The sequence below is a fragment of the Anabrus simplex genome, chromosome 5, assembly GCF_040414725.1.
Source record: "Anabrus simplex isolate iqAnaSimp1 chromosome 5, ASM4041472v1, whole genome shotgun sequence".
Lineage (NCBI taxonomy): Eukaryota > Metazoa > Arthropoda > Insecta > Orthoptera > Tettigoniidae > Anabrus > Anabrus simplex.
In genome coordinates this window covers 404,446,600-404,462,500 of record NC_090269.1, presented here as the reverse complement: position 1 = coordinate 404,462,500, position 15,901 = coordinate 404,446,600, and the positions used below count along the sequence as shown (strand labels likewise).

Sequence of the window (15,901 nt, the reverse complement as noted above, 5' to 3'; positions counted from 1 at the left end):
TTCTTCTTTCTCCAATCGCGAATACACAACTCATAAATATCGCATTTCCTACCGGTGGCACGATTTCCAATAATTTCGGCTTCCCGAACTACTTTCAGTTTCTCACTCGTAGTAAAAGATCGCAAATGCTTTGTGGAATTCATGTTGATACTGAGAGAACGTGTGTGAGACTGACGCCAAGTGCGGAAGTAGCGTATACTGAGAGTGGAGAGAGCATTGTTGCAAAGCCGCGCCAGCGGTGATGTCCGATTTACATGCATTCGGAAAGATAGATCTCCCAAAATTTTAAATAAGACCCGCACCCAATTATGGCCAACATTCTGATGGTGAAAAATTATCTACCAGTGCGACTCAAACCACAGTGTCAAACCATTAAGGCTTGATGCCTTAACAACCATAGCCATCAGATGGGCTTATCTTAGAATAGAAAGCATGAAAAAGGCTTACACTGATGAAAATTGAGGAAGAAAGAATAAACACGTGTTCTATACTTTCGACAGTATTGGACTTACCCAGTGCACCTTGTCGGGCATTTCATAGCTCCAAACCCCCCTGTGGGTGGGGGATGCAGATGAAGAATACACCCACGGTATCCCCTGCCTTTCGTAAGAGGTAACTAATAGGGGAGACCAAGGGATGATTGTATTAGAACCATGAAACTACAGTACTTGCGATTAGTACAATCACACGGAGAGCACCATGGGTTGCCTTTATTTGTGAGAAGTATCACTATGTTAGGTACACAATAGGTTTGTGATTAGTAGCAGCAGAGATTGGTTCACTATGGGTTTCCAGTACCCGTGATTAGTACCATTGTGAGAAATATCATAGATCTGGGCATTGCCTGTGATTAGTATCACTATATGAGCGACACCATGGGTCTGGATTGCCTGTGATTAGTACCACTACATAATAATGCTATTTGCTTTACGTCCCACTAACTACTTTTACGGTCTTCGGAGACGCCGAGGTGCCGGAATTTAGTCCCACAGGAGTTCTTTTACGTGCCAGTAAATCTACCGACGCGAGGCTGTCGTATTTGAGCACCTTCAAATACCACCGGACTGAGCCAGGATCGAATCTGCCAAGTTGGGGTTAGAAGGCCAGCGCCTTAATCGTCTGAGCCACTCAGCCCGGCAGTACCACTACATGAGCGACACCGTGGGTTTGTGTTGTCTGCGATTAGTACTATTAGGAACACCACGGGAGTATTGGCACCCGTGATTAGTACACCTAGGTGAGGAACACCATTGGTTTGCATTGCCTATGAGTGGCACCATTATGTGAGAAACACCATAGGTCTGCGTTACCTGTGCAACGTACAATACTTGCAAGTAGTACCATAATGTGTGGAACACCGTGAGTCTATGCTACTATTGATTAGTACCGCATACTGGTGATAAGTACCATTATGAGGGGTCGTTGACCTGAATTTTGGATCACTTTAGACAACAAGCATCCTCGATTCAGGATTGTGCTTTAAAAGCAGTCCCTTGGTCAGTAATACTATTGCTCATGATAGTTTCTGGGTCGGATCCACTGATTGTTTTAAATTCATATCCATCCATTCATTCTTCATCATCACTTTTTTAATTCTGGTCAGTTAATGATATTGAACTTTTAAATTGTCATTTCATTTCATACCATTAGGGGCCGATGACCTAGATGTTAGGCTCCTTTAAACAAGCATCATCTTCATCATCATCATCATCATCGCTCCAATGTGTGAACAGATGCCATAGCAGATGTATTTTCCAATTTGGGGACAGTAGCAGAATGTACTAGGTTATGATGAAATTGTACAGTAAAGTTGTGCACCGACAAATTACGAAATGTGGTTAGTAGTTTTATTTCATCGAAACTGTTATCACCGGGCGAGCTGGCCATGTGGTTAGGGGCGCGCAGCTGTGAGCTTGCATCTGGGAGATAGTGTGTTTGAACCCAACTGTCGGCAGCCCTGAAGATGGCTTTCCGTGGTTTCCCATTTTCACACCAGGCAAATGCTGGGGCTGTACCTTAAGGCCACGGCCGCTTCCTTCCCATTCCTAGGCCTTTCCTGTCCCATCATCACCATAAGACCTATCTGTGTCAGTATGACGTAAAGAAATAGCAAAAAAGAAGAAACTCTTATCTGTTGTTCCATCTAGGTAGATAGGAAGTGTGCAGGGGATAGGATACTTTATTATCTCGAGTATGTTATACATCAGAAAGATCAATGAGGAAGCTGTGAAATGGTCATTCTGTCAGAAATCTTTGCAGAAATCATAACAAAAAAGTAAGGTACAGAATTTATTTCTCAGCAACCTCACAGCTACTTTTGTGCAGCGTAATAATCCACTTAACAAGATAAATCATTCTGAAATGAAAGGTTTCTTGGAAAAATATGTACAACGCTCTGTCCCTGATGACAGCACACTTTGAAAAAAAAAAAAAAATAACAGCCAGTTTATGAAGTTAATGTATAGACTTAAGGAAATTGTGGGGAAACCATCCAGTTTGTTTAATTTTGTTGAAACAACTAATTCACTTTCGAGAGATGTCCTAAATATTCTAGTGATGCCACTGACAGGAGATCCATGAAAACCAATGTTGCTTTTGCTGTGTACGAATTAAGAAAAGTGAACTCTACAACTATCGTGGAGAATTTTAATGATTTGCTGTAAACTCTGGCCATCAGAAATACATTACAACAAAATTCAACCAGGCATCATATATGGTCTCAACATTTGCACAGTTGAAGTCTGTGTATTCCGGTTTACTTCAAATGGTAAAACCCGTATTGCTCATACTTTGCATTGAGGTATGCGAAGCAATAAAGTTGGATGCCTTGTAGCAAATGCCTTCATTTCTGGGCTTAAGATGATGCTGGCTAAGGCTCTAAGTAGAATACAGCATTACAAGGAAATCTCAGTCTTGCCATTATCTAAGTTTGCTGTTCTCCAGTGTGAGCATTTAACCTTAAGGAGTTCCTGTTCTCTTTGGATGATGCAGAATTTGCTGGATGACCTGAATTTGGAGACTGAACTTTATGCAGTGATTATGTTTAAGTTTATTCCAGAGGCCGTTTTGCAAATAGAAGAGGAGTTTATTCAGGAAAGTGCAGTGGATTGTGTTAGGAAAAACTGGCAGAATCCTTGAGGGATTTGCAAAAGATAAACTTGGGCAAAGCTTATAAAAATTTCCATACAATGAAAAATTAGTGTTTCCACTGTCGGCAGCCCTGAAGATGGTTTTCCGTGGTTTCCCATTTTCACACCAGGCAAATGCTGGGGCTGTACCTTAATTAAGGCCACGGCCGCTTCCTTCCCACTCCTAGCCCTTCCCTGTCCCATCGTCAACATAAGACCTATCTGTGTCGGTGCGACGTAAAGCAACTAGCAAAAAAAAAAAAAATTAAAAAAATAAAGTCCATGAATCACGGAACAAGGAATATATAAATACATTTTATTTTATTAGCATCACAGGTCCATACTCAGTCTGCCTGCTGAGCTGTAACACGGTCATATCCTTGCACTTCCTCTTCGATTTCCACATCTATTTGTTCATTAAGAGCATTACTCGCACTATTACTATTAATTATCATCATCATCATAATCGTCATCATCATCATCCCACTCCAGTTGCCCGGGTGTGGTTAACAAGCCTCCTCCACTCCTTTCTGTCCTTCCACTTTTCCTGCTCTGTTACTTCCGCCACATCCAATCCAGCTTCTCTAATGTCCTTCCAAATCTGATCCATCCACCTTCTTCTTGGTCTTCCAACTGGTCTCTTTCCCTTAACTTCTCTTTCCAATTCCCTTCTTGCTATCCGTTCCTTTCCCATTCTTTTTACATGTCCAAAACATCTGTCTTGCTTTCTGTATGTTCTGTACTAACGGTTCTATATTTAGCTCTTCTCTGATTTTAATATTTTGGATTCTCTCTCTTCTTGTCTCTTTAACCGATGTTCTTAAAAATTTCATTTTTACTGCTTGGATCTTTCTATCTTGTCTCTTAGTTACAAGCGTTTCTAGTCCATATGTTACAATTGGTATGAAATACTGTTCATATAATGTTAATTTCGTTCTCTTGGGTACTTGCTTTCAACTATTACTATGAATAATACTAAAAAATTATATTCTTCATCATCGTTACTTTCTAAACAGGGTTATATATTGGTAACTTTCAGTCGTTTACTGGAAGCCATCTTGTTTACAAGCATATTTCAAAGTCCAGAGATAGCCCACGTAAAACTAATATTACCAAGCGTACTATTGATTTATATTAACAAAGAGCATATAACATTGGAGGGGAAGAGTTCCTGCACAAATCACAAATGCAACTCGCACTGCCATCTCTTGAGGAAAAGTTGAATTACATAGTGAAGCGAGACAATGGAACAGTTCCGAGGTCCGGCATTTGGTACTGCAAGATGAAGCACGGAACGGTTCTGTGGCTCGGACTCAATGAGTTAATGTTGTCAGAATAGAAAATAGGAATTTTACTTGGTCTATTAATGATCTGTAATCAAGATAAATATTTTGAAAAATGGAAACCTTTACTTCCATACTATAAGCACATGCCTATTACTAAAATATGATGGTCACCACTGTGATTAACTTCTTGCAAGATCACATTTTGAGGACATACTGTAGATGCAGAAAAGATATTTTTTTCCTGTTCATCATAACCAAGAATGTGGAACTTTTCATATTTATCTTATTCAGTACTACTGTACAAACATGAATGAGTAGAACATGTCTCTATCTGCCTGTTAGCTCATCAGCCCATTCATTTGCTGGTTGGATCCTCAAATAGCACTACTGAAGGCTATACAGTTACAGAGAAACCACGAAAACCAATGGCAGCACCAAAATGAAGCGTAGTAGGCAAGACGAGGAGTGAGGTAGTTCATCATTGCTTTCCTCAATGGATCAGAAATTGCTGTTGCAGCAAGACTGACCCTATGAGCAACACCTTTCATAACACTTAGATGCACTAGTAATGGTCCCAATGTCATTACTTGGCACTACCCATACCCCAGCAGCTTCCATACGGTCACAGTCATGGATAAGACTGGGACATCAGTGGAAGCTACCCTTCGCTCTGGTCTGTGCCAAGAGACTGATGCAAAAGTACTGCATCCATCAAGAAATTGCAACAGGAGGAAAAATAAGAACTAATAAAGTCAAACTGATGGTATTCTAAAGTTTTATTGAGGTGTATATATTTAAAAAAATAGTCAAAATACTATTCATAACTAAGAGATGCAGCAATATAAGTTGGTGCATTTCCACAGGCATGAGGTACAATAATCCAAAAACAGTAGTTTGTACAAGTTCATATATCAGTATGTACGATAAAGGATGCTATTTGAGAGATGTTGTTGCACTGAGGTCGATAGCTGCAGTCACTTAAGTGCGGTCAGTATCCATTATTTGGGAGATAGTGGGTTTGACCCCCCACTGTCGGCAGCCCTGAAGATGGTTTTCCATTTTCACACCAGGCAAATGCTGGGGCTGTGCCTTAAGGCCACGGCCGCTTCCTTCCCACTCCTAGCCCTTTCCAATCCCATCGTCGCCATAAGACCTATCTGTGTTGGTGTGACGTAAAGCAACTTGTAAAAAAAAAAAAATAATAATAATTGTGGGGTGAAATCCATAAATAGTTGGAGGTGTTATCATCACTGTCATCATAAATTTCCCTTTTCCAGCTCCAGCCAGGTCGGAAAGTTAATGCCCTCCTGTATCCAACCATCATTGCAGCTCCTTAAGTGTTCTTTCTTATTATTCTGTTCGTAGTAAAGTCCAACCAGTTCAGTCTGGATGTGCTCTTGTTTAATGAGTTACTATTGGGTGTCTGCAGAATATGTTTGTGTGGCTAACTTCAAATACGGACAAACCATGTTGGGAAAAATAGACCAAATTTGTGATCAGTAACTAATACTGAAGTGGTCAAAGAGCACTAGCCCTTGTATCTGGTGTTGCTCTTGAGAGCCTACAGTCGATACACAGACGGTTGACAGCGGGTGTTATTGTACAAGGGACTATCAGCCTGCTTGGGATGCCATTATCACTGGTTTCTCATAAAGATGGCCCTGGTTCAAATCCCAGCCAGTGCATGTGGTATTTTTGACCCCAAAAAAATGTACTTTTTTTTCCTTCTTTTCACATTATACCTAAAATTAGAGGTCGATGGCTATGATCACAATATCAACAGTTGCATGTTTGCTTACTTATTTGGTGGCAAAGAGTATTGGAATTTCTAATCAATATGACTACTGGTAGGGTGACCATTTAAAACTTTATAAAAGCAAGACACACCTTAACCCCTTGCCCTCGAATAGTTTCCTAGCCTTAATGTCTCCCAACTTGTAATTAATTCAGACAGTTTTTTCCATACTGGGAGAGATGTATTATGAAACACTAATTTACGTATTTACAACAAATTTGTACAAGTTCAAAATGCAAAAATATTGTACACAAAGACATAAGAAAGATACAGATAGGTTTTCCCACATTTTCATCGGAATTTCTGGAGGGTATGATATTTTTCGAAGCAGAGTCCTGGGTGAAGTTCTGGTTGCTTCTCGCAGGGTTTTGCAGAAGTGAACAGTCTCTTGCCTCCCCAACTATACTTTCGTATAGCTGCAAACCTTCCAGTCCTTCTACTGTGACTTCCTTCCATGAACATATAGACCGCTTCTGAACTGGAGTGTTTCTCTGAATGTTTAGTTTTGCAAATTCGTTAGTCTCATTTGTAAAGGAGGTTAGTAGCTGGTCCTAAATCGACGCCGCAATGCACAGATGGTCAGATATCTGTCGTCCTGTGGGGTTGTTATGCGTCCACAACCTTGTCCAACCCTCCTTGTGAACTGGCCTGTCTCATTGTAGGGATTCCACAAGCGGTGAATAACTGATGGAAAGACGTTGAGATTCACAGCAACACAACGAAAAGTCCATCCTTCCTGGATCAAAGTGACGGCCCTTGAGGCTTGAACCTCGTTAGGATGTCTCGTGGGATGTGCTGGTTTGCGTACAATGTGCTCAAATGACCACAGTAGTCGGTGTACCTCACGACGACACACGGATGCACCGCTATTCACTTTGTTTTGAGGGGTCACCTGACAATTTAATGCATGGTTACGCCTGCAGATTGAGTATAACTTCGATTTTACATATCCTGAGTAGCTCAGGTCTCAAGGTATGCTTGTACGACCATTGGAACCCCATCTACCAAATTAACGTTCACATACCAGACGTTACAAAACATGTTCCCCTAATTCTTTTGAACTGTGTATTAATTACAGTTCATGGCTTGTCTGTTTGGAATGAACACCAAGGGTTGTCCAGAGACTTTTGGCCACATTCATTCTGTATTGTTGCAGTTGACAATCACATGCATCTTCAGGTTGTTCCCTCCTGTTGTTACTGAGAATGTTTTTTTAGCGAGGTTTTCTTTCTGGAAACCAACCATCTGCAGACTTACAAGGGGGCATTCCCTACTCGTCACCACCGATTTGCTCAAATTTATAGAACATGCAGGGCTTGGCTAGAAAGGAAAGTACCCGAAGCGGGAGCTGCAGATGGCCAAGTGTATAGAAAATAAAAATAAAAATGTTGATGCGGCTCTCGCACCGTATAAGCCACTAACGTTAACAAGCACGCTGAGCAGTAGCTGGCATAGGGGTAATTGCTGGGACTATTAATTCGGTGGTTGTGGGTTAGGCTCCTCGTGTATAGAATTTTCTTTTTCCTCTCAACTTTCATGTTATTCATTTTCCAAAAATGCAAAGAGGTGAATAATTCATTTTATTTATTTATTTATACTCAAAAGGCACAGAAGAGGTAATAAATTGGGATTTCATTGTCAGACATTTCTATAAGGGATAGTAATTAAAGCACGTACGAAAAGACTTTGTACATGGAAATTCAAAACTTTATTCATTGACATTCGATGCTTTACATGTTGACCAAATGAACCTGGTTCCTATTGAATTGGAATTGCTCCTTTGTAACACAGCAAGATTTCAATTTTTCACAAGTTATGTCCATCAGCTCTGTCAACATTTAACCTCTGTTGTGGATTTATTGGACAATTGATTCCCTCTGCGCCAATGTTGAATTCATATCTTCTAGAACTTAATAGAAACATTGGACATCGTTTAAAATCAGACATACCAAAACCAAACCAAACCCCTTGGCACTACAGCCCTTGAAGGGCCTTGGCCTACCAAGCGACCGCTGCTCAGCCTGAAGGCCTGCAGATTACGAGGTGTCGTGTGGTCAGCACGACGCTTCCTCTCGGCCGTTATTCTTGGCTTTCTAGACCGGGGCCGCCATCTCACCGTCAGATAGCTCCTCAATTCTAATCACGTAGGCTGAGTGGACCTCGAACCAGCCCTCAGGTCCAGGTAAAAATCCCTGACCTGACCGGGAATCGAACCCGGGGCCTCCGGGTAAGAGACAGGCACGCTACCCCTACACCGCGGGGCTGGCTCAAAATCAGACATAACCCAATTTTTAAATGTGCAACCTTGGACTATTCGTCAACTAGAACTTATCTTATTCTATTTTGAGATAATTGTTGATTAATATTGTAATTTTACGAGACATATATCAAAAGATTTTATTTGCGACTGTTCAACATAACTTTGCTACATTTACAACAGTTCATATATTACCATTTTATATGTATATCATTCCACCACATTCCCAGTCCATTCTTTCATCTCACCGCATAACTCTGTTTTAAGACTATGGTATATACTTATGTATCTTGGCTAGGCTAATGATGGTCCTTACAGGACCGAAACTAGTACCTTGTAATAGCACATTGTAATGTTTTTGTAAACATCGCATAATTGTTAAGTATTGAGAGGGTGGATTAAAATTTTGTATTTATTTTATGTTACTAATTGTCAGTACATGACTAGGATAAACACGCCATGCTTGCTATTCTTTCTAGTGATTTATACCAATGTTTAGTCTCAGAAATACGATTGGGTAAATTCAACTTTCATTTTTTTTTATGAAAATGTAAATTAATGCTTATTAAAGATTCTGCTTCAAATTTCTAATTTATAATAATGTAGCAGTTGCCCTTTTTTTTCTCTCTATTATTGACTAAAATGAATGCTCTTACAGTAGCACGTACAGCACTTCCAAGCATTCTGGACACAGTCAACAAAGTACCATCATCAGACCTCAGTTAACTGTGAAGAATGAACAGATCGTCAACATCGCTCCTCAACACGTCGAGACCTACATGAAATACACTCAGACAGATGAAGTTGATCGCTATGGATTTGGTGAGTTTGTGCTACATCCTTAGCAATCGATCTATACCTTCAGTATAGATGATACTACTGGTGTTAAAGAAGTATTAATTTCATTTTCATTGAATTTATAACAGGATCAGAAATATGTTGTAGACCAAGACTGAGAAGATATTGCACAGCAACTCTGTATGCGTACAAAAGCACAAGATGTCACTCCTAATGGAAATATAGCAGCTCTTGTAGCTGTGGTAGGCCTGCAGTGACTCAAATGTTGTTGTGTGAATCTGTCAAGACTTGACATTGCTGTCATTTAAAAATGACTGGGGGGTACTTCTTTCCTTTACTCTTATTCCAAATGTTTGCTTTGTCACCATATTGTTGCAACCAAGCAGAAGTTTGGTTCCATGTATAGTGTGTGCAAGTGTGAGATTTTTCAGTATTGAAAATGAATTTAGGTTTAAAGCAGACATTTCTGATAATGATCTCTTGAAGATGCTCGAAGTTGTAAGTGTGCAGAAATTTTGTCCCAGACATTAACTTTATTTCAAGCTAATAATAGCTAAGTTAATGGCTCTTGTATAACAAAGTTATAATATAGTAATATACTTTCCAACATTTCTATTTGATGTTGCCCTTGTGTTTGATGCAGAAGTCTGGAAGAAAAAATGTAAACATGTTAAAGAAAGAAAATGGAAGAAACACTCTTTAAGTAATGGTAACACACACTGACAGGGAGCTACCCCTTTGGAACTGCAATTTAATAGGTGAAGGCAACTATGGTAGAGAAATGTGCAGGGTAACAATGGGTGCAAGTTTCATACCCGTCCATGGACATTGTCTTGTGGTTATCATTTCTGTCTTAATTTCTGAAGAATTGTATGGAAGTAGGTTTACAATGTCATTTTTTTCAGTTTTCAATTGTGAGTGCTGTCAACATCACATAATAACGCATTCAGAATTTTCAGCATTCACTCGAAAACAGCAGTATGGCTAATCTGATTATGAGCAAACATCTTGTACCGTAATACAATATACAGAAAAACACACAGTACTGAAATTCCAAACATACTCATAACATCAAACAGAAGTGAAAGTTGCCAGAAACCTGCCACTGCATGACGGTGGATGCAATAAGATGGAAGTACAGTTCACACCACAAGGGGGTCAGTTGTACTTCTGCAACACTTTGGAGATTGCTTAATTTCACATACCCTTCCCACTCCTTGGATCTCTCACCCCCAGATGCCTACATATGTGGCATACTAAGAGAATCCATTTTCCAATCAGACAACCTGCCTAGGAATGTTTCTGAATTATAAGGGAATATATAGTTCTGCTTCATGTCCTTGTGGCGGTCTACAGACTGTTGTGAATGATGTGCAAGACATAAGGGTGCACATTTTGAACCCATGGTGTATTGACACAGATACACATTTCTGTCATCGTCTTGCATGTTATAATGAAGTATTTTGATGTTCAGACAGTCTTCATAATTTCAGTACTGTTTGTTTTGATTCTTACAGTATTACTACTTAGAGACAGTTAAAAAACAAGAAAAACTTGTGTTAATCACCATAGAAGCACTCTAATGGATACAGTTATGTTCAAAGTAGTTTAACTCTCCAATGGTCTTTCCAATTTTGGACATCAGAGGTAAACTATCATAAATGTAAAAACTAAGATTTTGAGTTTATAATACATAACGCTTGTTTTGGTAGTGTCTTCTTATATGTACACTATTGTATGTTTCACATGAATGAAGATAACCATGTGATACTATTGTATGTGCAAGGAGAACCCAGCGATAAACAATAGTAAGTGATCAGACAACAGTTCAGCCTTGTGCCATTCCCCATACTCCTTATCGTATTGGTTCTTATGATGGTTTACCATGGTCAGAACTATTGATTTGACTTACCTTAAAGGTAGCAAAATATGCGCCTTAGCAGTTTCTTTCTGCTTTCCTGTGAAGTTAGTGAAATGTCACTTACGGTATTTTACCTGTGATGTTCAAAAGTTAAGTCAAGCTTTATATGATGGAGATATGTCCCTCTGTAAAAGATGTAAATCTGTCACTTTACAATTGCTTTTGCTGCCAAGTGCAGATATGATATATTGAAGTCATTGGATTAATGGTTGGTGCACCGGGCGAGTTGGCCGTGCGCGTAGAGGCGCGCGGCTGTGAGCTTGCATCCAGGAGATAGTAGGTTCGAATCCCACTATCGGCAGCCCTGAAGATGGTTTTCCGTGGTTTCCCATTTTCATGCCAGGCAAATGCTGGGGCTGTACCTTAATTAAGGCCACGGCCGCTTCCTTCCAACTCCTAGGCCTTTCCTATCCCATCATCGCCATAAGACCTATCTGTGTCAGTGCGACGTAAAGCCCCTAGCAAAAAAAAAAAAAAAATGGTTGGTGCTAGAGGAACCATTCCTCTTTTTCATCAAGTTCTGAAAATCATATAATCTAAAATCTGGCAGTAATAAGAGAAGTTGCAGTGATTGCCTTGAAAATACTCAACCCATATCCTAAAGAACCATAACAACCATATCTCTCAACCTTTTTATTTTTACAAGTTGCTTTAAGTCGCACGAACACAGATAGGTCTTACGGCAATGATGGGATAAGGAAGGCCTAGGAGTGAGAAGGAAGTGGCTGTGGCCTTGATTAAGGTATAGCCCTAGCATTTGCCTAGTGAAAATGTGAAACCCTGTAAAACCATATTCAGGGCTGACAACAATAGGCTTCAAACCCACTATCTGCCAAATACACTAAACTTAAATAAGCAAATGTTTTCCCATAACCTCCTGGAGCTTCTAAAAAAAATCACCATCACTGTTCTCTGAATCACTGTCTAAAACACTTTAAATTAACTTGGCAATAGCATTGCTGTCGCTTGCCTATAATATGCCCAGAGCCATGTCTGGGAGATTGACGCCTGGTAAAATGTTTGTGCTTTCAAAAGCTACAATTAGGCAATAAATAATTGTAGAAATTCTTAGAAGGAAAGCTGGAACCGAGCCACATTCCTATTATATTCTTAGAAGTTTGTGAAAGAGGGTCCCTTGCAGGGGTGATCAAAATATAAGCTAGTACATATGACTTGGCGCGGTGTGTGAATATCTCTTCATTTGAGCTGAACATCTGGCCAATGCTTGTGTGAATGTCACGTCAAATGAGTAGAGTGGGTTAAGAAAGCCTACATTTAAAATCGAGGTAAACGCGGCTCACCCTAAATGTTGCATGCATGCTAGAGGGGAATGCTGGTATCTTCCCATCGCCATGAGCAAGAAAGTTCACATGTCAGAGAAAAGTTCTTGCCACCTACCTTACATGCTGCCCCAGCTAGTTTGTAGCCTTCTGTGAGGAAAAATCTCATTTGTCACTACACTCAGTAAGATCCAGTATTTGTAGGGGTGAGCCAGGTGATGATTGGTTGATTTAATTTGAACTGATAGTTAGTGACAACTTAGAAGATGAAAGCTTTCTTGTGCCAACCCCTAAACAGTTACAATACTCTACTAAGTCGTACACTATCCAAGTCCCTAGGTGGCACTCCAAAAGCAAAAGTTGTTAATTGAAAGTAGTACTTGAAAATCAAGTACTCTTTAAAAAATTCAGCATGTTTCCATAAGATTTCACTGCCCTCAGGCATTTTAATATATTGCCTATTATTAGGGAGAGGCCTTACTTATGGTACAATTAAAGGAATGCGCAGAAAAATGGGTTAATCCACACTTTCTTTAAATGGAGAACATTTGAGTTTTGTGAATGAGGTTGAAGAAAATATATGGAATTATCTGTATTAATTTTTGTGGAGACGAGGCTCAAGCACATAGTATAAATTTACATATTTTATTACAGACTTCTTTTAATAAACCCAAAATAAGATGGTATAAATAATAAAAGGACAGTTACACTTCCCCGATCCTTCACAAAGCTATCTTCAATATTAGAAGTAATACTTATATTCACTACTAACTAAAAAATGTAATAATTGTAATACGGCAGAAGTCCGCTATAGCGAGTATGGCATATAACAAGAACCCCGTTATAACGACAATTTTTGTCTGTCCCTTCAAACTTCCTATATTAAACCGTGTATTACCCTTCGGTTATAGCGAGAGCCCTATCACTGACTCATCCGTCATTACGAGCGATTAAGCGCACACTAATTTTTCTTTTACCGATATTTATGCACCCCAGCGATTATGTTGCATGAGATCGATCACCTTCGGTATAGTTTCCTTGCTATGTCCATTAGCAAGTTCTTTCGCCGACATTCGAAGATGATTACACGTTATAATTCTAGTGTTAGGTCCATATTGAAATGTACGTAAATACAAAGTATGTTACAAGTGTTATTTTTAATACCCACCTATTCAATACAAAGAGATCTAGTAAATTAAGAATTAAATCTTATCATAAAAAGTTACAAGGGACATGTTTTGTCCATTTTAAGCGCATCATCAGCGTCAAACTCAAACCTGAAAGCTAAATAATCAGGATCCTGATTGTTCTTACAAATCGTGAAAAGAGGATATCAATGTAGGTGTTCGTCTAACAAAAAATTATTAGAATGTCCTTGGTTAAAATCATAGTATCAAGCTGCATGTCACAAGTTCACAAGATTACACTCTGGAGCACTGAGTCAATGTGCCCAAAATCTGTTGAGGGTAGAGCAATAAACAGCTCAGTCTTTATAATGAAGTAGAAATGTGTTTCCTTGAATAGGTACTCCTATTGGAGGATAAGAAAAAGTAAGTCTGATAGACTGTTAAAGATGTTAATTTCATATGTTAAGATAAGACAAAAGTCTTCTTTAAATAGCTGTTCAGCTGTCAATAGACTTATTTAACTGGCTTGAACAATCTTATGTTAATTTTAATTTTATGTTAATTTTAAGGACACTTCCTCTAAAGCATTACTTTGTCAATTTATATATTTTTCATCTAAACAGTGTTATATGGCTGAAGATGTTGATAATATACAAAACATGTACCACTTTTAACCATTAAATTGCCTTAAGCAATCATTGTATCGACTAGGTGGAAAATAAATAAATACTTAATTGTGAACAGTTGTTAACTCGTTAAAAATAAAGGCTGATCGCTTACTGGTATTTTAATGCTAAACACTGCAATGAAGTAAGGACGGCATGCATCTCAAGATATGGCAGAGGGCATCATTGATTTCAGAGATTAGTTTATATTTTCTCGCGTCTGTTAAATTACGGAAAGGCTATTTTCATGTAAATTTATAGCTACTGGCGCTTGAAGTATGTTTTCATCATATGTATAGTGCAGTTAGGCTAGGATAGGTGAGGCTGTTTGAATATGAAATAAGAAATAAGAAATAAGAATAAGAAAACTGAAACGTTTGCCACTAAATGCAATCGATCATCTTCGGTATGGTATAGTTTTCTGGCTATGTGCATTTGCGAGCTCTCTCGACATTTGAAGACGATGTTGGAGTCGATTAGTAATACCCATCAACTGCTGTTCTCTAATAAAAATTCGAAAAGGGGAATAACATGTTTTTGTAATAAATGCATACCATATATAACATATTTTCTTGCGTCTAGTTAAATTTCGGAAAGGCTATTCCCATGTAAAATTATAGCGAGGAGGTTATCATTTCTCTACATTTGGCGTTTGAAATATGTTTTCATGATACATACATGGTTAGGTTAGGTGACGCCGTGTGAAGAAGAATACTGAAATGTTTCCCACAGAAGCCTCTGGAGTGATACCGTATTTCTCCGAATCTGAGACGACGTTTTATTCTTAGAATCTCATGTGGAAAAGCAAGGGTCATCTTGCATTTGCGGCCTAACAGTAATCAACAACACTGGAAACTACAGCAGTAACCACGCTGCTTCGTTTCACCCCCGTGTGCAAGTTTACACAAAACTTGACAATAAACTACCGCCTCTTTAGTATACATCGCTAGCCCGTTGCCTACGAGATACATACGGCCGGGAAATACACCACACTAGACTCGGCCCCGAGATACTTCCGACAAGCGCCGCTAGAGTTCTCTTTACTCAGCTGTCTTGCCCGCTCATTGCAACATGTTTCAGTACGAAAACCTATAAAAAACATTAAAACTAGCAATTTCACAAGACAACGAACAGATGTGAGATTTAAAAAAATAGACAAAGAGCAGTTGTATGACTTACACTCTGCTTAAATGAAATGAGTAATTCACGTAACAAGCAGAGAAGTCTATTAGCGAGTTTGTCACTTCTTCCAGTTTTCTCGAATTCTGCCTCAGTATATCCGATCAACTGATTGAGACTGCGGTCATAAATAACTTTTGGTTTAATCACCATCTTATAAATTATCAGCTATCCTACCTTTTCCTCCACACATCTGATGTTGCGACATTTGTATTGACGCCGCTGTTTGGAGAGCGATGTTATGCCAGTTTTGCCATTAGAAAATCCTATGTAATTTTTCAGCATCTTCTGATATGGCACAGTTAGGCAGTGCAACAATCTAAATCTGTAGCCGGTAGGTGCTTTCCTATGCCAGAGGATGCAAATTTTTAGCATTGTTTCTCCGTATTTCACTCTTTCTTCCTGTAAGATTCAGTCTCTTGTAACAGGAATAAAGCTCCTAAATGATCATTTGTACCATTATTT

General features: G+C 39.1%; 1 protein-coding gene across 3 annotated transcripts in view; it reads left to right on the top strand.

Moving 5' to 3' along the window:
• The window catches only part of LOC136875011 (cytoplasmic dynein 1 intermediate chain), a 210,977-nt gene that overhangs the window by 63,063 nt on the left and 132,013 nt on the right, over positions 1 to 15,901 (top strand). For 2 of the 3 annotated variants that reach the window (XM_067148727.2, XM_067148725.2), the window contains exon 4: positions 9,125 to 9,288. In XM_067148727.2, coding sequence (XP_067004828.2) covers positions 9,125 to 9,288 — 164 coding nt within the window. The remainder of the gene's footprint in view (positions 1 to 9,124; positions 9,289 to 15,901) is intronic. The other variant, XM_067148726.2, reaches the window with a different exon arrangement.